The sequence below is a fragment of the Lissotriton helveticus genome, chromosome 9, assembly GCF_964261635.1.
Source record: "Lissotriton helveticus chromosome 9, aLisHel1.1, whole genome shotgun sequence".
In the NCBI taxonomy this organism is placed as follows: Eukaryota; Metazoa; Chordata; class Amphibia; order Caudata; family Salamandridae; genus Lissotriton; species Lissotriton helveticus.
The window spans coordinates 395,315,237-395,340,401 of record NC_136070.1 but is presented as its reverse complement, the minus strand read 5'-3'; the positions used below and the strand labels follow the sequence as shown (position 1 = coordinate 395,340,401).

The 25,165-nt window shown below is 45.3% G+C and overlaps 1 protein-coding gene across 2 annotated transcripts in view; it reads right to left on the bottom strand.

Annotated features, from left to right (window-relative positions):
• CCNK (cyclin K) overlaps positions 1-25,165 on the bottom strand; it is a 414,782-nt gene that overhangs the window by 352,306 nt on the left and 37,311 nt on the right. For both annotated transcript variants that reach the window (XM_078660137.1, XM_078660138.1), the window contains exon 4: positions 6,214-6,295. In XM_078660137.1, the coding sequence (XP_078516263.1) occupies positions 6,214-6,295 (82 nt within the window). The remainder of the gene's footprint in view (positions 1-6,213; positions 6,296-25,165) is intronic.

Below are 25,165 nucleotides of genomic sequence, written 5' to 3'. Positions count from 1 at the left end.
GAATTGCGTTAGTCTGCCTCCGACTGGTAATAAGTGGTCTGGAGGGAGCGTGAACAAGTCACTGTTTGGTGGCGGCGGAGGCTCTGGTGTCGTTGCCGCCCCGTCCTCTGCCATTATTGCCTCTGTTGGAGCCTTTATTAAAAGTGCTCTGGGTATTACTTTTGAATGTAGAGGAAGTTTGAGATGTGTTGCCTCTCCCTGAGCCCCTGAAGGAGGAGCAACAAAAGGAACCTCTGGATTGCTGAAACTGAAGTGCACCCATAGACTTAGCAGTGTCCGTATCTTTTTTCAGTTTTTCCAACATTGTATCTATTGCAGGGCCAAACAGGAAATCTGGGTTAACTGGTTGGGTGAGGATGGTTGATTGCACTTCATTTTTGAAGCCGGAAATGTGCAGCCACGCATGCCGGCGTATTAAGACGCTCGTTTTGATGGACCTAGCTGCTGTGTCAGCTGCGCCAAGTGCACATTTAATGGAAGCGTTAGTGATAAATTTGCCTTCCTGCATTAGGTCATTAGCTTTAGCTTTAAACGGTTCTGGTAGGTGTTGTAATAAACCTTCCAGTTGGTCATAATGTGCTCTATCGTAGCGTGCTAATAGAGCCTGTGTGTTTGCAATCCTCCAGGTATTTGCGGCCTGGGAGGCTATCCTTTTTGCCTGAGGGTTCTAATATCTTTGACTCCTTATCAGGAGGGGGAGCATCTCATGTTGTTTGTGAATTAGCTCGCTTTCGAGCGTTTGATACGACTAGTGAGTCCAATGGCAACTGTGACCTAATATAAGTAGGGTCTGCAGGGGCAGATTTGTACTTTTTCTCAATTCTGTGATTGAGGACACGTGCCCTGGCTGGGTCTTTAAATATGTCAGGCGCGTGTTTTAGTACCTCTTTCAACATAGGAAGTGTACGTACACTTTTTTCTGAGGTGGGAAAAGTGTCAAAAAGGAAGTCCTCTTCTATTGGATCAGTGTGCATGTCTACGCCATGATATTTAGCTGCTCTATCCACCAGCTGGTTAAAAATAATGGGGTGGTCGGTAGGCGACAGCTTTGTAGGATATGTAGAGGTGTCAGGGATGGGTTGTGGCTCGTATGTATCATAAGGATCATTTTGGTCATCCAATGTGTTATCCTGTACATCCTGATCCTCAGGTTCTACAAAATCATCCTGAGGATCTTCCCCCATGTTTTCTGTGTAATCATAACCTGAATGTGTAGGAGAGTAAGGCATAAAAGGCATGTTGTTAGGAAGGAAAGGAGGAGGAGTGAAAGGCCTTGAAGGAGACATTCCAAAGCCTTTTTTCTTTGTAGGAAGAGGGGAAGAAGTGTTAGTGTCTGTGAGACTTGGCCCTTTCCCCAAAATTTTTTGCCTTTTTATTTCCCTTTTAAATCAGAATGCCCTCATGGTAACAACAATGTATAGGCCTTGTGTAGTGAGGAAAGCCCTGTGTACTGTGAAACTGATGTTAAGATGCAGGTGTCTTATACCCCTAACATGGCTGCCACTGACCACTGCTGCTGCAGCGGGGTTTAGTGGGCGCATTCTAGTGGCTAGGGCCTGGCTGGAACCCTCCAAACAATGTATCAACTTAGCCTGCCAGCCTGCCCACAGGTAGAATGGTGGAACCTCCTAGAACCCCCTGGAACCTTCTGGAACAGGTGAGGTGACACCAACTGCCACTGCCAACTGTCAACTGGCACTGTATAAGGAAAGGAAGGTAAACTTTCCTGTCAGAGGGACTAAGGGGAGACCTGGGGAAGTACCTACGCAGGAGGATAGGCAGTGGGGGTCAGGGCAGGGTCTTATGATGCTGGAATTACAGGGCCTAGTGTGCTGCTTTACAAGTATTGAGGCATCCTGTACCCCCCCCCCCACTGACCTAACCCCGCGGCAGGGAACCCCCAGGGACCACTTGAAGGGATTGGCTGAGAAGAACTTGGAACACCAGCCACCAAACTATTCCCCCCTTCAAGGAACAAGAAACCAAGCAACAAAACTAAGGGCGTAAGGAACATCACGCCAACAAGAAACTAAGCTTCTATTTACAAGGGCGCAAGAAACATCACGCCAACAAGAAACTAAGCCTCTATTTACAAGGGCGCAAGAAACCTAAAGCGCTAAGAAGAAATTAAATCATCACAGGACTTTTGAAGAAGCAAACAGGTATTGGCGCGGTACTGACCCTGTGTTTCCTGATGTCACCTGGGGTCTCCCTTGCTAAACTGCTACTGGGGTGTCACCTGTCCTGTATATCTAGCGCTGCCCTTGCTGACCCTGTGAAGAGCGCTGAAGTAATGGAGGGGGTTTCTGCCTTCTGAAGCGCTATATTTGCCTGAACTGCAGCACCCTGAACTGAATGTTATTAGACCTGCTGGTCTTGCCCCCACCTCGTGTGGGCCAAAGCGCTATAGCCCTGCACCCTGCTGTCTGTGAAGCGCTAGAATCCTGGGCGTGATTCCTGCCTGAAGCGCTATATTCTGTGGTGCCCTTCAGCAGCGCTACCTGGAATTAACTGTCTGCCGAGCGCTACCTCTGCTGTGAATTGCCTGCTATATCGTAGCGCTGTGAATCCTGAAAAGCGCTTTCCCCTGAAGCGCTGTGTCACCAAGAACTTCTGTGGCTCTAGAAGTTGCTGCCTTCTGAAGCGCTGACTCCCTGCTCCCCCAACGCTCCTTTGCTGTCCCTGTGAAGAGTGCTGAGGTACTGAAGGGGGTTGCTGCCTTGTGAAGTGCTGTACCTGCAGGGTGCTATTATCTAAACCTGATTGCCTGCTGAAGCGCTGTCCCCAGCATTGCATGTGGCCAAGCGCTGTCATGTGAGGAACTGAGGTAGTGCCCAGGGAAGCGCTGTAATTTCACTCCAAGCGCTTTCTTGAATGTCCCATAGAAGCGCTGTAATTGTGCCTCCAAGCGCTCTCTTGTAGGCCCCAGAGAAACGCTGTATTTTTGACCTTAAGTGCTCACCTGTTGGCCCCTATGTGCCTCTAGTGACGTGGAGGCCATTAAGTTACTGTTTATGCCTGAGGACAGGCTTGCCATTCATTAACTGTTTGGGCCCTGGTTCCGGCGTAGGCCTAAAGACATACTGAGTTCACCTGCGATGGCTTAGCCCTGCATAGGGGAGTCCAAGGCATAGTAAAATGCTCATTGAGAATGCTTTACTGAATTGCTTATTGAAATGTTCACCTTAATTAACAGAAATGTTTTACTAGTCTAAAGCAAGGCCTGTGCTTGCTTACTGAGATGTTGCTCTCTAGCAATGGGTAATGTTCTATTTATAAGTTACTTAATGAAATGCCTATGCCTGATTCCTTCCCTGTAATGTTTACTCCTGATTAGGGGGATGTTACCTATGATTGGGGAAGAGTTTTGAAGTGGTTATTCCTGCTTGGAACCAGGATTATTCTGAACTATAGAAGTTTTATTACACCCCTGCCCCAGTGTTATAACCTCTACTTATTTACAGGATTACTCTTGGGTGCTGAAAGGTTTATGCCTGCTTAATGTAGGAATTAGAATGTTGATCCTGGCCTGGGGGTGGAAACGCCAACAGCTGCATAATGAACTGTGTCTGCTGACTAATGAAACATTTATTCATGTTGGTTGAAAGGTGGAGCACATGCCCACAGTTATGGAGTGAGGTGCTCCTTGCTTTAAAGAAATGTTTACATTTACTAAAAGGCTTTACATGCATAAACCAAGTCTTCTAAGCTCAGGCTTGCCTGTTAAAAATGGTTATCTCTGCCTTGAAGAGTTGTTAACTGTTGATTGCTGAGTAGGCGAACGTTAATGCTATAAGGATATAGTTACACTGCCTAATGAGATGTTTTATCCGCAGTGGCGTGTTTTTATTCCTGCCATAGGAGTTTCATTCCTGCCTAAGGAAATGGTTAATGAAATGTTTTACCCTCAGTGAAGTGTTTTACTTCTGCTAAACTGATTATCTCTATTGCAGGAAATGTTTTACCTGTAAGCTCCTGATTAATAGGGGGAAGGCCCTGCCTGTTCAGGCATCAGGTAATAGGATGGTGTGTGATGCCTAAAGAAATACTTTATGCCTAATGAAAGGTGTTGACCTCATTTGAGGCAATGTTTACTCCTGCCCAGGGAAGGGTCTCATACCCCTGCTATAACAGAGATCTACTTACACCTGCTCAATGTAGGGATTTCTACTTCCCTGATGGAATGTTGGTGTAGCCCTGATACAGTTAAACCTGCACAAGGGGATGGTTACCTAGTTTGCAATGTTTTCTCCTAGTTAGTGCTGGCTAATGCAATGGTTAGCTGGGCCCAATGAGAAGTTCTCCCAAAGGGATGCCCAACCTTGTTATATGGAATAATTATTCTTAATGAAATGTTTAATTCCTATTACAGGAGGAGAGTTACGTCCACATACTTTTGTGGCAAATGAAATGTTTCATATTTAAGGAAATGTTTGAACTACACTTAACGAATTGTTTATTCCTACAGCGGGGAGATGTTTCTGTTATGGAACTGTCCCTTTGTTTACCTGAGGAAATGGATATTGATGCTTAATGCAGTGTTGTTCTTATGACTTTGAGATGTATTCCTTTCAGGTACTGACCAAGAAGCAAGGCGTAGGTCGGGCCTGTGTCCCACTAAAAATGTATTTAACTATTTATTGATCCAATATTTAATATTTATTGCAGAACGGATATTTATTCATCCAATATTAATTGCAAGTCTTGAGACACATGTATTTTAAATTAATTTATGATTTCCCTGATCCTGCTCTATCTATCTGATTATTTATCTTAATACAAATCACTTGTTTTTATACAAGCTCTGGAGTGGAGTCATTTATTGCGTGCCCAGGTTTCTGTCTCAGTGTGAGTGTGTGCTGCATGATCGCTTAACACATGTGCTTTCGGATGCCTACCCGCTCGTGCCATGCTACCCTAGGGGACTGGTGACCCCAGTTCCAACAGTGTCTAACGGTCTTTTCTTGATAATGGTGAATCGGCCATCAAATTGTGTATATGATTGCGTTCGAAAACCGCCCGCAGGTCGGACACACCGTGGTGGAACCGCTGCTATATAAGCCGTCGTCAATGGGTACAACGTCGGGAAGGGTAGAGGTGAATCCGTCCGGTTATACAGCGCGGTCATTGCTGACTAATTGACCATTATCAACCACTGAACTGAAGTTTCTCTCCTGAAAGAGTGTTCCTCCCTTCCATCTATACCTGAGACAAGCAACCGGCTGGTCTTCTGCCCCGTCCTCGTCCTGATGAAGACCCCATTGCAAGGAACTAATTAACGCCTGCCACTCCCACGGGGTCGAAACGTCGACAGCTTTGTGTGTTTCTTCAGCTCCACCCCATAAACATGACATTTAGTGTACTATGTGGAGCATGTTTTCCTATTTAATGAATTTCTACATTGATGGTCCTTATGTCTATGTTTGACTAAAAATACATAGTACAGTGAGGCCGCTTGGCCGTTTTTTATGTCACTATCCTACCTACACTACCCTTCACTATACCACTCCCTTCCTCCCAAGGGGCACTTCTTTGAATATCTTTGGAATATACAATTATGCAACTTGTGTGATATACAATACATGCCTACATTGTGAATAAATAACAATGTATGTATTTTCGTTTTCCAATTGCTGGGACCCCTCTTCTCAGTACCAATAGTACCCAGGTCCCAGCGACTTATACTGGGTGAACCCCCTCCTTATACATTGTCCTGTCTGGTAGGCTGCAAACTAAAAAAAGTAGGTCCCTGAATGCGAGTAGTCGAAGTCATCAAATCAAGGGTATGGTAACAAAGCAACACTTCAGGGGAGGCCAGAAAGCCATTAAATAACAAACAAACTATAGTGGCTGGAAGACTACCCACTGGTAAGCAAAGGGCCAGCTCTAAACTCACTGTTAAGTTTTGTTATGTTCTACAAGAGATCTTTTGGCAATCAGACAACTAAAAGCTGTCCTTAGGCAAGACCTAAAAGCTTTGGATTTTCTAATGTTCACTTGCTAAAATGTGGAAATAAATTCCCATACCAAAAAACACAACTTTTAAACAACTAATTGACTACACTAACTTACATCCAATCTACAAGCATACTCACATTTCACCTGACATTCTTCAGATTAAATTAACCATGATTTAAATGTTAACAACTAATGCACAACATTGCTTAAATTATTAAATGTAAACATTTACACAGGAATACATAGTATACTTACGTATCTTGGAAATTGCTTAAATGAATGAAACATGTAGAATCGATGGAAATAAATTATTCCAGTAGCAAGTGTATCATAATGTCTATTTTCTGCTGTTAAGGAATTCAGCAGTATATACAGTAACTTTGTTATGTGGGAAACAAGCAATACAAAAGGTTTTTTTTAAGCGAGATTTCTTAAAACCGGAGATAAAACCCCAGATCCATATTCAATTAAGCTCTGCACCCCAGCAAAGATTATTATGTTCATTGGTAGAGTTTAAGTTCGCAACACACAATTCAATTTTGTGCCTGCCGCATTGGTACTGTAGAATGGAATGGTAGACAATTGAGTGACTTACCAGAAAACTAGCCACTGTCAAGTATCAGGTCAAATGTGTAGAGTGCAGCCACTACCTTCACACTTTCTTCAGCTATGAGTGCTACAAACTGCAAGACAGAACACCACAATGGTGACTACCCCACCCCCCCATGTAATATACTGCTGACAGTCTCATCACACAACAGCAACACTGACACTACCATCCTTACTATCAGTTGCCATCAATCAAGTGCCACAAATAAAATAGGCAACCATGCAAACAAACACTTTCTCACTGCACAATGTAGTATCCTCTTTCAAGACATAGATATTATGTGTATCAACTGAAGGATTCTGTATCTGAGCTTGCAACACTGACCACATACCAAAACAAGCCTTTAATGCTCAGTTTCACAACTCCCTCAACTCAAAACTGCCCAAATGGGGTAACAGCTATATCGAATGGAGTACAATAGCTCTGGTGGACCCCACACACCTGTAAAAATACCCAGTAACCAATCACTACACTTGAACCCAAAGGGCCTTAAACCTTGCCACGACTGGACATAGGTCTGTGGTAAATCAGATGACACACGGAATTACAAAATTATTTCTTAAATACCTTAATGTTAATTAGATAAGAACTCTCGGTAATAGGTTTTTGGAATACAATAGGTTTGGAAACATCCGTAAATATGAAGAAGAAAAAAAGACTCTAAAGAAAGGTAGATTTAGTAGAGTGTTTACAGAAAAATAAAGCATGGGTTCTCCCATACCAACTGTTTATTAGGGATTAGTAGTCAAGTGTTACTAAACAAAGAAGTCAAACTCATAAGGAGATTGCCAAAAGAACTTTAAAGTGCTCTGCTGAGACAACCAGAAAGCTGCACAAGTAAACTTACAGGAAATATTAATTATCCGTTTTCTTCACAGTGCCATCAGTATAATCAAGATGTATTCAATACTCACTCAGAAATCCAAGGAAGGTCTTGGTTACCCTATGTGCCCACAACAAGGAGTGTACAAGTTTATTCATATGGATGGGTCAGCCCTGCATAATCAGGAATCTGAGAACGTCTCAGGACTGACACCGAGCCAGGAATGATTTACAATGTATTTTAATCCACAGTATCTGTTCCCTGCTTTAACATCAGTGTCGTCCAAAGAAAAGTCCAAAGAAAAGCCCTTTGAGTTCTTCAGCTTCCCAATCTTGTTTTTATCCTTTCTCAAACATTCTTCTGAAGGACTAACTCTCCTCCTCTCCTGGGATGAACTAGTGTTGCCCTGGTTTATGCCATCCAGTTCTCTATGGGTTCCAGAGGCTCCAAGTACACCGCCTTCTTATGTCCAGCACCTTTTACTGCTGGTAATAAGGTGAGTTGTCTTCTACCTGTAACAAGGTACCTACGTAAAGAGGAGCCCAAACCTCGAAAGGGTGTCAATACCAAATGAAAGACTGAGGGCTTATACAGATGACTTTCACTCTTCCAGAGTCCTCCCCTTTTTGCGATTGGTTCTGAAGCTTTAAAACCCAGACCTTTAACCAACATCTGGCCTCACCCCTCTTCCCCTGGAGAGTAATCATTGGGTTTTCGGTGTCTCTCGCACTGAGCGAGATGCATGCCAACCCTTGATTCATGTCCCCCTCATACCTTCTCAACAGATAGTTATGCCCAGTTGCGCCTTTATTCCTGTGTTCTTTCATGTTTCTTCCTTTCTGATGTGGTCCATTCTTTCGATGATTATCTTTCCTCTATTGCAAAACTATCCTAACAACCACAGAGACCACCATGCACCCTCTACTGAGGGTGTTTTATCTATGGATGAATCAAATATTGCTTGTGAAATCCCTACTTCCTTCTTACCCATTTTGGGGTCCACCTCCTAAAAAAACCTAAAAAGTGAGATACTAGAGGACCACTGGATAAATATCCAGACTTTGCTCCAGTTGATCTCGCTAAAGGTGAAGCACATAGTCCAAAATTCACACAAATGTATACATGACCCTACATTTCTAGTATGTAACTGGCCAAGACAAATACCCAGAATGTGTGGAGTCACGAAGCACATACTATGCTCCTACACCAGTTATGAAGGGGTGTAGTCAGTAAAGTAACCATATGCTGTTGACCACTCAAAATCTAATAAACCCACCAACCACATTGCTGACAAACACCACAAGCACTTGAGTGGCTAAAGCCCTACCTACAAATAGAGATGACAGGATAATCAGTATATTCTGCAAAAAGACAGAAGACCCCCAACAGACACCCAAACTAAGAATCCATGGGAAATATCTAAGAGGAGTAAATAGCACATAAGATGACTAGCTTGCAATTATGTCTGTACCATATAGCAACAACTACCAAAGAGGAAATCAGCAACCTAAAGTAGTTATACTGATAAGCATAGTCCAAATGAGAGGAAATATAAACTAGTAACTAAAAAAAATAACTACACTGCTAATAGACGAACAGGCCAGGTATCTAAAGAACCTTACTTGACCAACAAGATTCCCACTTAACTTTGTTTCCTTAAAGGAGTAAAATATACCAGGGAGATTGAGATGTGACTACTGCCCTTGGAGATGCAAGACCAGAATATGATTAATTCTGACCCAGTTTAGCTGGTGTTTCAGAGAAGATCCCTTTTGAGGACTGACTTTGAACAGAACTACTAATTTTCAGTTACCTGTCGAACATGCGATGAGACTAAATCTGGGCCAGCACTAGCAGTCTTTCAGGACAGACAGACAGACATCGGACTGCTCCGCTGCCATACCACCCTTTCTCAGACGGGTTAGACATAGTCAGTCAATACATGCAACAAAATGCTAACTATATTAGCAATACAAGTCAATTTGGTGCTGCCCAATGAGGTTAACTAAGTATTTCACTTTCAGATCATTGGAAGTGAAATACCTATCCGGCACAGATGAAAAAAAAGTCACACAGACAGCAGTATTCTCAAGGCTCCACGAGGTTTACAGGAGTTTAAAAGGATACAGATAGGGGAGGAGCCTAGCTCGCGACCGAGATGGCCGCGTTTTAGCTCGGCTCCGTTCAACCGCCTGTTTTCTTCGATTATCCTGTATTTCTCCTGCCCCGGGAAGCCCTCCTTGCTGTGTTTCGGTATTGCGGACACTTTGCGGACACTTACCCGTTGCTCCGGTGATCCTGGGTGCTGTCGATCCTGTGCTGTGGTCCCGCTCGGAGCCTTCGGGGCGGACTGGCCTGGACCTCCTTGCAGCGACGGGACGTGACGGAGCGCGATGGTCGGCCCTTGCTGGCGCTGTGGATCTGGTTGTGGAGGCTGATGTGCGAATAGACCGGCTGTGCCCGTTGGCGGACCCGACTGGCCTGGGCCTTGGGGTGCGGACGCTGCCTCCTGCGGGAGAGCCTCCTCATTTATCCGGCTTGGTCCCCCCTTTTGTTCCCCGGCCCGGCCATTTTGGATTTTCCGCCCGGGCTCGGAGAACGGGGCCGGCGGCACGAGGGGGCCGACGAACATCCTTCTTCTGGTGGGTCTCCTTCCTGCCTTGGGGCGCCCTGCCGCAGTTCGGCTGACCTCCTTTTGCTTTGGTGTTGCTCCGGCCGGGGCCCCCGACGACCGAGGGCTTGCTGAGCTCCTAAGATGGCGGCCGACCCTGGGAGTCTCTGCCGGGCCTGGGCGAGCACTGGGGGCCCGCCACACGGCCCGGATGTCGGATCCTGTGAAGGGTTTCCTGCACTTCAAGTTGTCCTGGATGCACTATACTCCTGGCGGACTTCCGTGGCTGCGCCTGTTTCCCCTGTAGAGGCGGACCCACTTTTCGAATTATACGGGGCCCCGTCGTCGGATTTGGCTTCCTCGTCGCAGGGTACGGCTGGTGTGCTCCTGGTCTCTGTGCCTCCGGCGGAGACCGCATCCTTGGGTTGGAGACTCTCCGACGCCCTTCGTCGTCCTGCTTTGTTGCCTCGGCCGCTGGTCTGCGGTCCGTTTCCATCCTGTCCAGGCCTCGATGATCCTTTCTGTTTCTCATCGCGTCGGCTCCCCGGCCGGGGCGCCTGTGCCGACCCAGATGGGCTTGCCTCGTTGGACCTGTCCTTAGAACTGTGCCTGCGGTGCGAAGGTTGTACCGTAACTTTTTTGTGTCCTCCGTATTTTCTTTCACGTTTCTTCTCAGGACTGCCGCTGGATTTACTCCTGAACCCTGTGTCCCTCGTCGTTTGGACTTTGTTTGTTTGGATGATCACAACCTTGGACAAAAGCGGACAGGGCTGAAATGACTTATTATATGCGGTAGTCTTGTTTTTGATTTATGACCGACATGTGCTGTTGTTATGTTGCGTAATTTCGTGGGACTCCTGAAACTTATCCTGATATCGTTAACTTCCCGTGGGCTCTGCCTCTCCCCTTTTCACAGGTGGTGGGATGGTTGCAGATGATACTGTTTTTTCGCCCTCTCCCGTGTGTAACGTTCCCTCCTTTCCCTGGCCCATCTCTTTTGCCTTTGTTTCTACCTTGTTTCTTTCTTCTATATTTCGGGTTCTATTTAGGGCGACAGGCACGCTGCTGGGGGGTTGGCCGTAGCCTTCTGCAGGGGTGTAGGGTGGGCTTGTGGGGTGGGTGGGGGGGTCTGTTGCTGTTTTTGGGGGGTCTTTTTCCTCCTTTTTTCTCCCTTTTTGGTTCTATGGCCCTTGTGTATCCCCTCTTTCGGGGCTCTGTCTCGTCGTCTGTCCCCCTGGTGTCTTTCTGGGGTATTTTTCCGGTATCACGATGATTGTGATTTGCTGGGTGTGTTTTCTTTATTTTTAATGTCTATTCTGTACCGGGTTATTGTTTTCCTGTTTCGTCGCCCGGGGGCGGGTGTTTGGGTAAGAGTCCCTTCCTTTTCCTTCTTCCCCTTTCCCTTCCCCCTCCCCCCTTCTGTGGGGTTCTCTTCCTTTATTGGGGGTACGTTTCGTATTGTTTTTGTATTTGGGTCCTTTTCTGTGCTGTTCGGTGGGACGGGTGGTAGCTGCGGTGGGCGGGCATTGGACGATGTGTGCAGTGGCCTTTCCTCATGTCCGTTGTTTTGACCGGTGCTTATTGGTATGCCTATTTCGTATTTTTTTCTCCTGTTTTTTACGATCGTTGTGTTGCTGCCCGACGCGGCCCCACCCCTCTGGTTTGTTTCTCGACCCGCCATACTCCTGAACTCCCTAACCCGTCCTTTAAAAAATGAGAAAACTACCTTTCTAATTCTTTTCTCCTGCGACTGCTCTAAGATGCTTCTTATTTCTCCTGTTTCTTTGCCTTTGTATACTGTGATACTCTGTGCATTGCTCCTGACATTCGGCTCTGTGGTGGCCAGCCCGGTGGGTTGTAGGCCCGTATTTGCGAGCTCTCTCTGTACAATAAAGGTTTTCGGAAAAAAAAAAAAAAAAAAGGATACAGATACAGGCAAACTAATGTACTTGCCACTTAAGTAAATGGGTAAAGTATGTCAGCACTGACCAAAATCATAGTCACCATTGTAAACAGCTGAAAGGAGGAAGTTAATGGAGCAGGGACATTTCTAGTCTTAAAACAGTGAAATTACAGCATATCCATGTGATGTACTAAAAGGTAACACAACATTTATTGTGGCTACCATCAAAGTGTCTATTTCGTTCCATGGGAACACATGTAAGACACACTAGCTCATTTTGCCCAATAATTTTAAAACAAAATCAATATTTATGGGTTGGAGTGATCAAAGAGAACCTTTAAAACATATGAAGGAAAGGTCATGCATGTGTTCCTCTGCTGTTTGCCAAGTTAGCCATTCATTCTTTTGGTACAAAAGGGGGTGGTGATGGACGGAGCATCTGAACCAATCAAACACTCACACCCAGTCAAAAGATCTGGGTTTGATCCATCACCGTTCTTTAGCCCACTCTGCCACCCCAGTTCAGACATGGCTATATGCAAATCAGTCTGACCCTGTGCCTCATGGGAACAGTCCAGCCCGAACTGCCAAGCCATGCCTTCCCTGGACCGGAAACAAGCTTCCGAGGACCGGTTTCTGGCATTACAGCAGTCTTCAGCCCGGCTTGCTTGAATCCAGTGGCAAAGTGAGCAAGGGACTCACGTCTGAGCATACCCTGCCACACTTATGGCGGCCAAAGGGGTACAAAAGGGGGTGGTGATGGACGGAGCATCTGAACCAATCAAACACTCACACCCAGTCAAAGGATCTGCGTTTGGTCATTCTTTTGGAGCATGTGTTTTGGGTCCAACTCAGCCCTGCCTCACAGTGGCCGCATAACCAATCTGCAGCTGACCATTAACTATTTCAGTAAATATTGCAAGTGATCATAATCCAGAAAATTGTTCTGCCCAGCGCAACATGAATTGCACCTCACTGCCTCTTCCTCTGCTCGTGAACTGAAATCTTTTATAAAATCTGTCACATAGTAGACTCTCCTAACAAACAGTAACGTTTTCCCAAGACGTGTATGATCATTTACCCCTTTCCCTAAACAACCACCCCACATTCCCTTACTCATTACTGTACTTCCTCCTTTTCTTAGTATGCTTCGAAAACATGACTGGAGATTGTCTTGCAGTGTCTCGATACTCAAACATGCACTCTATCTCTCGACTGCCATCTTTAAAAAAAAGTCCAAACTTCTCAAACAAAAAGGCCAAGAAATAGTAATTGTTCGTAGTGAGTTTACAGGATCATCTAATGTGGATATATCTTTTTTATTCCAATATGTTTGATTGAATCCAAAACTATTTAATTCTTTGAATTGTACCGCTTTAAAAAAAAATCAAACATATGGGTGCGGCTCTTGTACACTAACTTGGTTGCTCGGCTGCGTGTAAATGGATGGGTTTCAGATGTTTTTCCGATAAGTAGAGGAACTCGTCAGGGCTGTACGCTTTCCCCTATGCTATTTTCTCTGACACTAGAGCCATTGGACTGTAAGCTGCGGCCGAAGCATGTGGAGGTGGCCTAACTGTTCCAACAACGGCCACTGATGGTCTTGCTTTACGAGGACATGATGTATGTACGTGACCAGGGCAGATATCTGAACCCATTCTGCGGGAATATGTGCAGATTGAACGGTATTCGGGGTTAGGAATAAACTGGGAAAAGTCCACAGTGTTCCCCCTGACGGACTGAACACAGGAAATCTAACTAGGCTATCCACTTGCATGGTCCGCTGACCCTGTAAAATATCTGGGGGTATGGATACACAGGGACCTGGGGACTGTTGTTGAGCATGAACTATGGCCGTGCCACCACTAGGATTGCAGATCAAATTGCACGCTGGACCCAGCTGCCGCTTTCCCTGGCAGAGTAGTGGTCAAAATGAGTATTCTGCCTAAATTGTTATACTTATTCGTGACTATCTCCATAAAATTGAATGCCACTCTTTTCAGAACGCTGCAGTCTTGCTTATTATTCCTGGTGTGGGAGGGTAAACAACCTATATGCAGCTGGCACACACTTATGCTGCTGTTTGAGCGGGGTGGGGTTGAGGCACCGGATATATGGTTATATTACCTTTGTGAACAGGCTCAGTTTGCGCATTATTGGTACTTTCTCAGAAGTTTTGCCACATCTAGCAGTGGAGGCGGACGCTGCACACCCTGTGCCACGGACGGCTCAGATGCTTTATAAAGAAGGCTGCCCCAGGAAAGAAACTAACCCAGTTAATTGTACCACCTGGGTGTGCAGCATGCTGACCAACCGAGAGGGAAGGCAATGTATGTATGCACCTAGCATGCCAATTGCTGCGCACCCAGACAGATCTGTAGTGCGGGAGAGAGAAAGAGAGAGACCTTGGGTATTCTGCAAGACGCTGGCATATCCACTCTGGGAGATTTGTACAAAAATGGGGTGTTCCTCTCTCTCTCCTGGAATTTCAGGAGGGGAAACCATATAAGGCAATGCATGGTTTCACATACACTAGACTCCGTCTTGCAGTTCTATCCCTATACGCAGATTTACCACAGAAGCCTCGTGCATTGGGTGCACTACAAGTGATTTTAAGTGGGAAGGAGAGTAGCGGATTGATCACTCGGTTATACAGGGCCAGCCAACGTGAAAATGACTTGTTGAGCTCCCCCTCATTTGATAAATGGAACAGAGTACTAGATTCGTATATGACGCGTGAAAAAAGGGAGTCCTGTTGTGCATTAACTGGGCGGTTGACCGCTGACTGCAACCTCCGCATTATACATTTCAAATCACTCCATTAAGTGTACTATACGCCAGTGCAACGGTTAAAGTTTGGGTTGCAGGGTGTCCTGGGAGGATAACGCGGATTGTATTCACCTGGCATGGGGGAGTGATGGTATCTCTAAATTCTGGCAGAAGGTTGTGAATACACTAATGGATATTATGCAAGATAGGATTGAATATAAACCAGAAATTTGTTTGTTGGGACTGTTGAAGTCAAATCAAGCCATGTAATAGGCGATTTGTTGCTGTGTCAACATTACTTGCTAAACGAGCAGTTGCAATGCATTGGTGTGCCAAGACAGCACCTTTGATTGGAAAATGGCTTTTAGACTTGGTATATTGCAAAGAGCAACTCGAAATATATGCCCAAGAGCTCCCGGAAGCATCAGACCTAAAGATTTCTGGGCCCCACTAACTGCCTATCTCCTGGAAAACCCTGACTTGATATAAACTAATTGAAAGCACTCGGACAAATGTATTAGCATAAAGATGTGCAAATTAATATATGCGCTGCCTTTGAACTGACACTCAAACTGTAATGAACTAAATACATACCTGCCTGAGTTGGGTTGTATGGTTCGTTTCGCTTTCTTGCTTTGTGAGAAATGGGTGGGTGGGTATGGGGTAAATTTGTTGGACTAAAATGACAAGACAGTAGCCATATGTATACTTTATTATTGCCTTTTTAGGTCTCGCTGAAGCCAACGCGCATGCGTTGCTTCTGCGAAAGTATAGAAGGCGAAAAACTCTTGAACAAGCACGGATTACGCGCAGTTCATGTGATGCACTCGTGTGAAACGCGCGTGCACAAACCCATCAGCCTCGCACCGCAATGGAATGCTGCCTCCCAAGCTGTTCCCCCGCCATCAGACTTCATTGCAAGCCACGCGCATTTTGCTTGTTATCTTTTGTTTTATTTTAATTAGCTTGACTCAGTGTGCCGTCTGTGTGTGTGTTTTTTTTATTATTTTTTTTTTATTCAGTAGACTTTAGCTGGGCAGGGAGAAAGTAAATGATTTGCCCAGATTCACAGAATGTTGACCCCAGGCCGAGGTTTGAACACGGAGCCCCCAATCCCGAGTCGCCGTTTGGTTGCTGTGCCACCCATTCGTTTTATATATAGCACAAGCACTTTTGCAATGCTTGTTTACAAACCCATCAGCCTCGCACCGCAATGGAATGCTGCCTCTGTGGAAAAGTAAATTTTGCCATGTTCTGTGTCCCTACGCCCCATCCATCATATGTTATGTATGCATGACCAATATGCATATGATATTCCCCATTTCTGATTAATGACGCAATTATAGTTGTGTCCACCTCTAATATGTTAGTTTCCAGTCCTCGTGAATACTACGAATATCAGGCCTATGTAAGTAATGTTGCCACGTTTCTCAGTGTGCACGTTATTCAATTATAAAGTCCCCGTTTCTAGGCCTCAAAAGGGCCCGGACCACAGATTCAGCTCCTGTCTCCTGAAAAGCCTCGCTGAGGAGCGATACAGCCCCCACCTGTATCCTCGACCCTTCACTTACTTCCTGCCTAGCAGTGCCCGGTGCAGCCCGGCTCTGCCTCTGAGTCTGCCAAAAGTATGTTATAAGTTCCTGCTATCAGTTCAGTCCTCCTCTTCTGCATTCCTAAGCTACTGAACTGCATCAATAGTTTCCGTCATTGTCTAGCCTCCTCGTCTCCATGTTAGAGAAATACTGTATTTAATGGTCATTTAATATTCTTCACGCACTACATGTAGAATAATGCATGGTCCAGTCTTAGAATCAAGTTAGCTTTTCCCCTCATGACTTCTAGTTTATATCAACATGTTCCCTAAACATTAGATACCAGATAGGGTTTAGGTACATGTCGCTCCGACCCTCCAGACTCTAGTCTCTGCTCCTAGCACAGAGTTCGTAGCCCCCAACTTCTCCTAGTAACACGTCATTGCCAGTTTTCGCGCACCATTAGGTTAGAGGTCCCGGCTCCTTAGGTAGCCCCCTCCTATGTGTCCGCCCATTCATGACATATTCTGTTACGTTCTACATCACATGTCTAAGTAAACTCCCAGTTACACCCACTTTTACTGTTATCTCTCGCGACTGTTACACTGTCACGCCTACTGCAATGTAATGCTATGTGTTTGCGCTATGTATATATATATCAATGTTATGTTATTGAATGTTAGCGCGCTCATCCCAGACCAAGCCCCAGCAGCTGCTGGGCCTCTTTTTCCCCTGCTGGGCATCTTTTTCCCCTACTGGGTCCCAGTTGTCCTGCTGGGCCCTGTCGTTCTGCTCATCCTATGCAGGTTGTCCTGATCCTGTCCTTATGCTGTAATAAACCTGCAAAACTCCTACTACCTCGAATCTTGACTCTTATTTATTGAGCTATCTGTTATTTATTCATTCATGCACTCAAAAATAGGGTATTATTTATTTATTTACCACATAATGGCGCCCGAATAGGGACTTGCCCTTTCCCCACGCGTCGGTGAAGCCACGCCGACCCCCTGACCCCCTGCAGTCGTGACGGAACCATACTGGCCAGTGCAGATATTTCTGCTTCAAGTATCCCTCAGGCCCACGGAGGAGACGGAGGAGGCGGTCCAGCATCCGAACGAGACGGTGGAGGAACGCGGCGAGTCCCGACCAGAGCCCAAGCCGAGAGTCCAAGGTCCGAGGTATCCGGAGGTCCACCCGTAACTGAAGTCCGAAGTCCGAAGTTCGTCGTCGTAGTCCAGTCCCGTCCGAGGCTTTCCGTTCCGTGCTGCCCGGTGAGTACCATTGCTGGGGTAGTGTCTAGACAGGGTCAGTCTAAATTGACTCTGGTCCGTGGGTTGGTGGTACCCAAGCCCGCAAACGAAGTGTTCACCTAGGTGGATACGGGTCTTGATGTGTTCCTTTATGGGACCGGTATGTTCCGTACTGTTACAGCAGTGCATCCAGTAACTCTAGTCTGTTCCGTTCGAGAATTCTGTTCTGTTTCTGTTTTCAGTATTTTTCAGGTAGTATTCTGTTCGAACTGTTATTTATGATGTTGTTTAATGTATTTTCAATGTCGTGGTATGCCTGAATTGTTTTCCCAATTGTTATTGTTTTTCGTGTATTGTATTGTGTTCCGATTCAAGTTTAGAATGCCGCTCTTTTCCAAGTTACGTCAGTTAAAAACTAGAAAGGGTCTGCTGGAAGCAGCAGTTCCTGTTCCGCCAAGGGACAGTCCAGGTCACTTTATGTATCAGAAACATGGCATAAGCGCCATATTGTATTTAGATTTATGGGTAGAGTATACCAAACAGTTAGAAGAAAAGTATAGATGGCCCGTATCGGGTACATGGGATGCCGAATGTATCATGCGAGTAGAAGAAGCATTATGGAAAAAGAAAGCCAGACAGTCACAGAAAGATGCCATCGAATTATGGCGTAAGGAAGCGCATAGAAGAACGGAAAAGGAAGTCAGAAAGTCAGAGTTAAGTAGAGAATCCCAAGAACGAGCCCAAGAAAGAGAATTAATCGAGATAGGTGAACAAGTTAAAGTCGAACAGTCAGACAGACAGAGGCATGCCCTTATTAAGGGTATGTATCCTCTCCTTGCCGAAGGCTTGCCAAAAGCGACCCCGGAGGCATCCAGTAATTTCCCGCCACCATTAGTTCCGACCAAGCTACGTCACAAACCGACCGCAGCTGATATTTTCATTTCGTCCTATTTGGATGACACAGTCCCAGAGTATGCAAATCCAGTTCGCGCTCCACCTGTCCCTGTAAATCAGGCACTTCCCGTTCCTCCAGACACCGGAGTACCTGTTACGGTACCCCCGGGTCAGCCTGCCATACAAGTTCAGCCCACGTTACAATTACCGACCCTGCAAGCACGAAGAATGTCAGTTGACGATTCTAGTCTAGGGGCCGCAGGAGGAGGTCCTCCTCAAACCCCGCCGCCACACAAGCGTTTATCAGCACTCGAATTACATGCTCAAGCATCACAGCGTACTCCCAAGAGTAATAAGTCTGTCGCAGAAATCAGGCAAGCCCTTAACGAATGTAGTTATGATCCAGTTCCAGGCGAAAATACTATGGTTTTATATTCCTTGCGTGTAAGAAGAGTGACCGAGTATCTAGTCACCTTGCCGAATATGAAAGAAGATCTAGACAGAATATATCGTTTCATCCGTACAGGGGATGATCCAGAAAGTATTGGCGAGATTATGTCCCAAAGGAAAGCCGAGATTCAGCTCATGATATTAAAGTTCCTGATCAATTGTCTAATAAGAGAACAAGATTACCCGACTAAAGATCCCGCCGACATGAGAATCCTAACAAGGTGGAGTGATAATATAGCCGAGGGTAAGCACAAGACCATTAGTGCCATGGAAAGTATGTACAAGAAAATTCGTAAAGAAATAATAAAGTTACACGAACAGCGTAAAGCAGCACAAGTAAGCGAGAAAGAAAGTGCCTCTGATCCTGAAGAGGAAGACGAGAATCCCGTCAGAATAGCGTATGTAGGAAAATCCAGATTTCCAGATCGCCATTTACGTCCAGAACCTAAGTCTATTTTTCATCATCCAGCACGAGAGCCGCGCTCTCTAGAACAAGTATTTCAAGCTACCGATCACATTCTGAAATCACGAGTCGGTTATAGCGAACTAAGTACTATGCACGAACAAGAACTAGCCCGATCAGCAGTCCGATGGATTACTGATTCTACCACTTTTCCAGACGAAATAGTGGCACAAATGTTTCTGAAACTGCCCCCAGCCGAGCAACGACTGGTGGGTATGTATATGATCCAGCACCTCATTACTCTGTATGAGGGTCAACATTCTGATCCAGGTCCGTTACATGATATCCTGAACGAGTTACTCCAGTATAGATGGAGAGGTCTAGGTACCGATTTAATTAGTGTCATTCTAGAACAGCGCCACAAGTATAGAACGTTCCTGAACCCGCATTTTGTTCATGTCTCACCCCCAGAAAGTAAACCGTTTTACATAGACAGACAGAATCCGTTACGAGAAGTCCACCCAGTCCAAGGGGCGGGTGGCGACATGCAACGAGTGTTTGTATACACTCCGATATCAAAGATGGAACTCCTCGAGATGAAGAAATTAATTCCCTGTCATGACAAAGATCCAGCAGGGTTCCATCGAGAATTAAAAGACATGCTCCGTATGGGAGAATACACCTACCCAGATATCATTAAAATGTTAAAGGTCCTGCTACCCGCAGGGGTGTATGAAAAGTTAAAGGAAAAAGAATGGGAGGTGGGAGAGAAAAAGATCGATTGGACAGCTCTAGAAGCTGAAGACAAGGCACGAGTACCAGGTACCGGTCTTGGAGATAAATGTAAAGAATTACCAGAATTATTGATTCAAGTTTTACCCAGATTATTGACAACTAGGAAAGAAGACTGGGATGCAATCTCAGCCTGCAAACAGAAACAAGAAGAAGATATTAGTGATTTTTATTCTAGATTCGAGAAATGTTTCAGTATTAACAGTGGTCTCAAGACAAGTAGTGAGTCATACCCTCATCTTTTCGTTACCAAATTGGTCGAGAATTCAAGTCCACAGATTAAAAACCGAGTTTTGAAAGTCGAAAGCACCTGGCAAGCAAATAGTCCGTCCCAGATGCTCCAGATGCTCCAGTACCACCAGAATAGAATCAGAGAAGAGCAAGAACACGAAAGAAAACGTATGAAAGACACGAAAATGAAAGTGCTAGTTGCACAATCTATTCCCCAAGACAGTCAGAAGAGGGGTCCGAATCAAGCCAGTCATCCTGCAGCTCCCGTTAAAGGGAACTGCAATTATTGTAAACAGCCAGGTCATTTTATAAACGAGTGTGCAGTTCTGAAACACAACATAGCTACTGGTAAGACTAAAGAAAGACCACGTCCGCCTAGACAAGAACAAGTTTCACAGGCTCCTCAGTCACAGAATGCACCACAGACAGTTACAGTACCGCAGCCTATTGCTGCAACACAGCACGTTACATCGCAGATGTACCAGTATGCACAGTCTGAGTATCCAGAGTACCAGTCATATTCATGAAACAGCCTAGAGAGGGAGGTAGGCTTGCCTCTCATCGAGATACCTGTAGACCAAGAAGGTCCCTATGTTCATAGTCAAGTATTAGGGAAAGACAGAAAATTTCTGATCGATACAGGGGCAAGTAGGACCACAATTAGTCATGCCGAAGTTCCAGGGGCTCCGCTCTCAGGCTCAAGAAATGTTTCCCTTGGATTTTCAGGAAAACCCATAGTTAATGAAATATCTCAGCCAGTTACTCTAGAAGTAGGTCCATTGTCCCGTACTACTGATCTGTTACTTACTAAGTCATGTCCAGAAAATCTATTGGGTATTAAGACATTGAAAGAATTAGGTGCAATTATTTGTTGTTCCCCAGAGGGAATACGTCTGTTCCTACGTGACTTTAAGGGTCACTATGTATTACGAGATTTTGATTCCAGATTGTCTAATGTTCCGCAGCATTTATGGGCGCAAGGTCCAACTGATGTAGGTTACATGCAAATCACACCCTATCGTGTGACTCTCAAACCAGGTGTAGTGTTACCACGAATCAGGCAGTACAGATTGCCGCCTGAGGCTGTAGCAGCCTTATCCAAAATTATTGACGAGCTCATGGCCCAAGGAGTAGTTGTAGAAACTGACTCCAATGTATGCAATTCTCCGATCATTCCAGTCATGAAACGTACTGATCCGAATGCACCCCCAGTATATCGATTAGTGATTGATTTACGAGAGCTTAACAAATGTATTATTCCTCAGTACCCAGTTGTTCCAGACATTTCTTCTCTGTTAACAGCCATTGATTCCGAAGCCATGTTTTTCACTGTTATTGACCTCAAGAATGCATTTTTTAGTGTTCCAATTCATCCAGACAGCCAGTTTCTTTTCGGATTTTGTTTAAATGGAAGGAGCTATATGTTTACACGCGCTCCTCAAGGTTTCACAGAAAGCCCTAGTATTTACAGTCAAGCACTCAAGAGACAACTAGACAATATTCACATGCCAACTGACACTGCCCTGCTCCAGTATGTCGATGATCTACTGATCACAGCCCGTTCTGAACGTGCTTGCGAGCGAGCATCACTTACAGTTTTGTATTTCCTAGCCGAGATGGGGCACAAGGTGTCACCTTCGAAGCTTCAATTCTGTGTCCAGCAAGTGGTATACTTAGGACACTTGCTGTCCAAGAGGGGTAGGCAGTTGACACCCGACCGTATCCAGTTAATAGCGAGTCTTCCCCAGCCCAGAACCCAGAAGGAGGTACGTGCTTTTATCGGCCTTACTTCCTATTGTAGACAATGGATTCCCCAGTATGCATTTCTAGCCAAGCCATTGATACAGTTAACGACACAGGAGGCAGCCGTATCGACTGTCCTCCCTTGGACATCTGAACATACACTTAGTTTCAACGAGTTAAAGAAAGCCCTATGTCAAGCTCCAGTTCTAGCTACACCGAACTACAGTAAGCCTTTTACACTTTTCGTTACAGAACGCGAAGGTACAGCATTATCTGTTCTCACACAAGATCAAGCAGGTCAATACAAGCCCTGTGCTTATTTTTCGAGCACATTAGATCCAGTCGCCCAGGCGTTGCCTGCGTGCCTCAAGTCAGTTGCAGCCACAGCACTAGCTATCAGACAAAGTGATTCCATAGTTTTAGGACATTCCCTGACAGTACAAGTTCCACATTCAGTAGAAGTTCTTTTAAACCGAACACAAACTCAGCACTTGACAATTGCACGTTTAACAGGTTATGAATTGACACTGTTCCAGCCACACATAGAAATTAGACGCTGCAACGTCCTGAATCCTGCTACACTGTTACCATCAGTTAGTTCAAATCCAGACACACATGATTGTGTGGAAGTAGTTAACATTACGACAAAGCCAAGACAAGACCTGACAGACATTCCGTTATCAGATCCTGACCTGACACTTTATGTGGATGGTTCATGTATGAGAACTAGTACAGGAGAACTAGTCGCCGCGTATGCAGTGACTACTGACACTGAAGTTATTGAAACACACCGTATTGATACTCTGTCCGCTCAAGCAGCAGAGCTAGTTGCTCTGACACAAGCCTGTATACATGCCAAGAACCTGAAGGTTAATGTCTACACAGATTCACGTTACGCATTCGGAGTTGTACACGACTTCGGAGTGCTCTGGCAGGAGAGAGGTTTTATGACTTCTCATGGAACCAAGATTCAGCATGGTCTCCTTATTCAAGCCCTGTTAGATGCCATACATTTACCGACATCTATTGCTATCATGAAGTGCAAAGCACATACGAAAGTTACTGACATTATTTCCCAAGGTAATGATTTAGCAGACCGCACAGCCAAGCTTACAGCACAGACTCCAGACATTCCAGTTAATCAGACACAGACACATACTCCAGATCCGATTACATGCATGACAGTTAAGGACCCTACACAAGATGTCATAGATATCCAGTTACATGCTACTCCCGATGAAATCAAGAAATGGTCTGTACAAGGAGGGGTCCAGACAGATCAAGGATGGTTAACGAAGGGTAGAGCCACATGGTTTCTCCCCGATTCTATGGTTCAAGTCATTATCAATACCACACATAGTCCAGCACATTTAGGAGAAAAAGCTATGTTAGACAGTATCCAGAACATTTGGTTCAACAAGCATTTACGAGCTGCAGCCAAGCAGAAAGTCCGTACCTGTATGATATGTTGTCAGTTCAATCCAGGTAAAAGTGTCCCGGTGGAACAAGGTGGTTTCCAGCCCCCTGACCACCCTTTTGAGGTCCTCCAGATGGATTATATTCAGATGGAGCGATGTCGAGGTTTCAAGTATGTCCTTGTAGTTGTATGCGCTTTGTCCAGGTGGACAGAAGCATATCCAGTCCCAGATTACACAGCCGCGACCACTGCCAAACAGTTGGTTCGTGAATTTTTCCCTAGATACGGACTCCCTAGAGTCGTATATTCTGATAACGGTCAGCCATTCTCATCCGAACTCATGAGACACGTTTCCCTGTTGTTAGGGTACCAGTGGAAGTTCCATTGTGTACGCCATCCAGAAGCAGCTGGACTAGTAGAAAGACATAATCAGACTCTGAAAATCCGTATAGCAAAAATCTGTAAAGACAAGGGTGTGGACTGGTTAGTAGCTTTGCCAGTCGCTCTGTTTTACATGCGTATGGTCGCACATTCCAGATCAGGTCTGTCCCCGTATGAGGTCGTTTTCGGCCGCCCCCCTAACATGTGGGGTACTCCTAGACCCCGATGTATTACCGATGTTTCATGTAATATGCTGACAGATTACCTAGCTTCCTTGATGTCTGCCCTCAACTCATGTCGTTCACAGGTTGCCGCCGCATTTCCAGACAATACCGAGGTGGCACCGCACGAGATCGTTCCAGGGTCGTTGGTGATGATCCGCAACTTTGACAGATCAAGTCCGCTGGAACCACGTTGGAAAGAGCCACGTCAAGTCCTCTTGACCACCCGAACTGCCGTCAAGTTAGAAGGCAGGAAGGGGTGGGTCCACCTTTCTCATGTAAAACTTTTTAAAGGACCAAAGCCAGTCGTCAAAGACATTGCCAAGAACATTTCCCAGGATTCGAAGGATTGCCAGAACATTGTTTTAAAGGACTGTCCCGCATCAGACTTTATTACAACCCCTCCCTTGGTAGAGAAAACTCCGCAACAGGAGTATAAGTTAAAGCTCAGGTCTAATAAGTCAGCCAGTTTGATTGTATAAGTCCTCCCCTAGGTGAAACGGTTAGACTGTTTCTGACATGTATAAAATAGACCCCCATAGTGAGAGAGTCAGTCGCAGTTCACTACAATGCATCGTTTTTCTGAGTTTCATATTATTTCTCAGCCTAATGATTTCCTGCACCAGCTACGCATTTTTTCTGTATTTACCAGTTCCTCATGTAAATATGTCTGCTCATGCTACAGTAGAGCACACGTTTAGTGATCTGCCTCCTCACGAATATTCATACCGCCTCGCCATGCGTAATAACACATTCATCCGTATGTTACATTATTCACACCAGACCAGCAATGCCACTAATTGTTGGGTGTGTGGTCGACTCCCCCCTTTCCAGACATCGAAGGGAGTTCTGCCACTCTTTCCTTATCCATTCTCACACAATGGTTCGTGTGGAGCATGGTCCACGCTAACGTCATCCTCAACAGATATGTCTTTTCTTAACAGTACATGTTTCCCAGACAAGCAAGGTTTCCCCCACAGAACAGGTTTAGATTTAGAAAATGAAGTATATAATTTAGGAAATTATTCGTCGAATTTCATGGTTCTGAATGTTCAGTCTGATACTACTCCAGACTCACCTGCTATTTCAGTACTACCAGTCAAAGGCGAATTATGTGTCCGTAGTTATGGTTCTGTACATATAGGACATAGTGAATGTACTACTGTTATCAAGTATA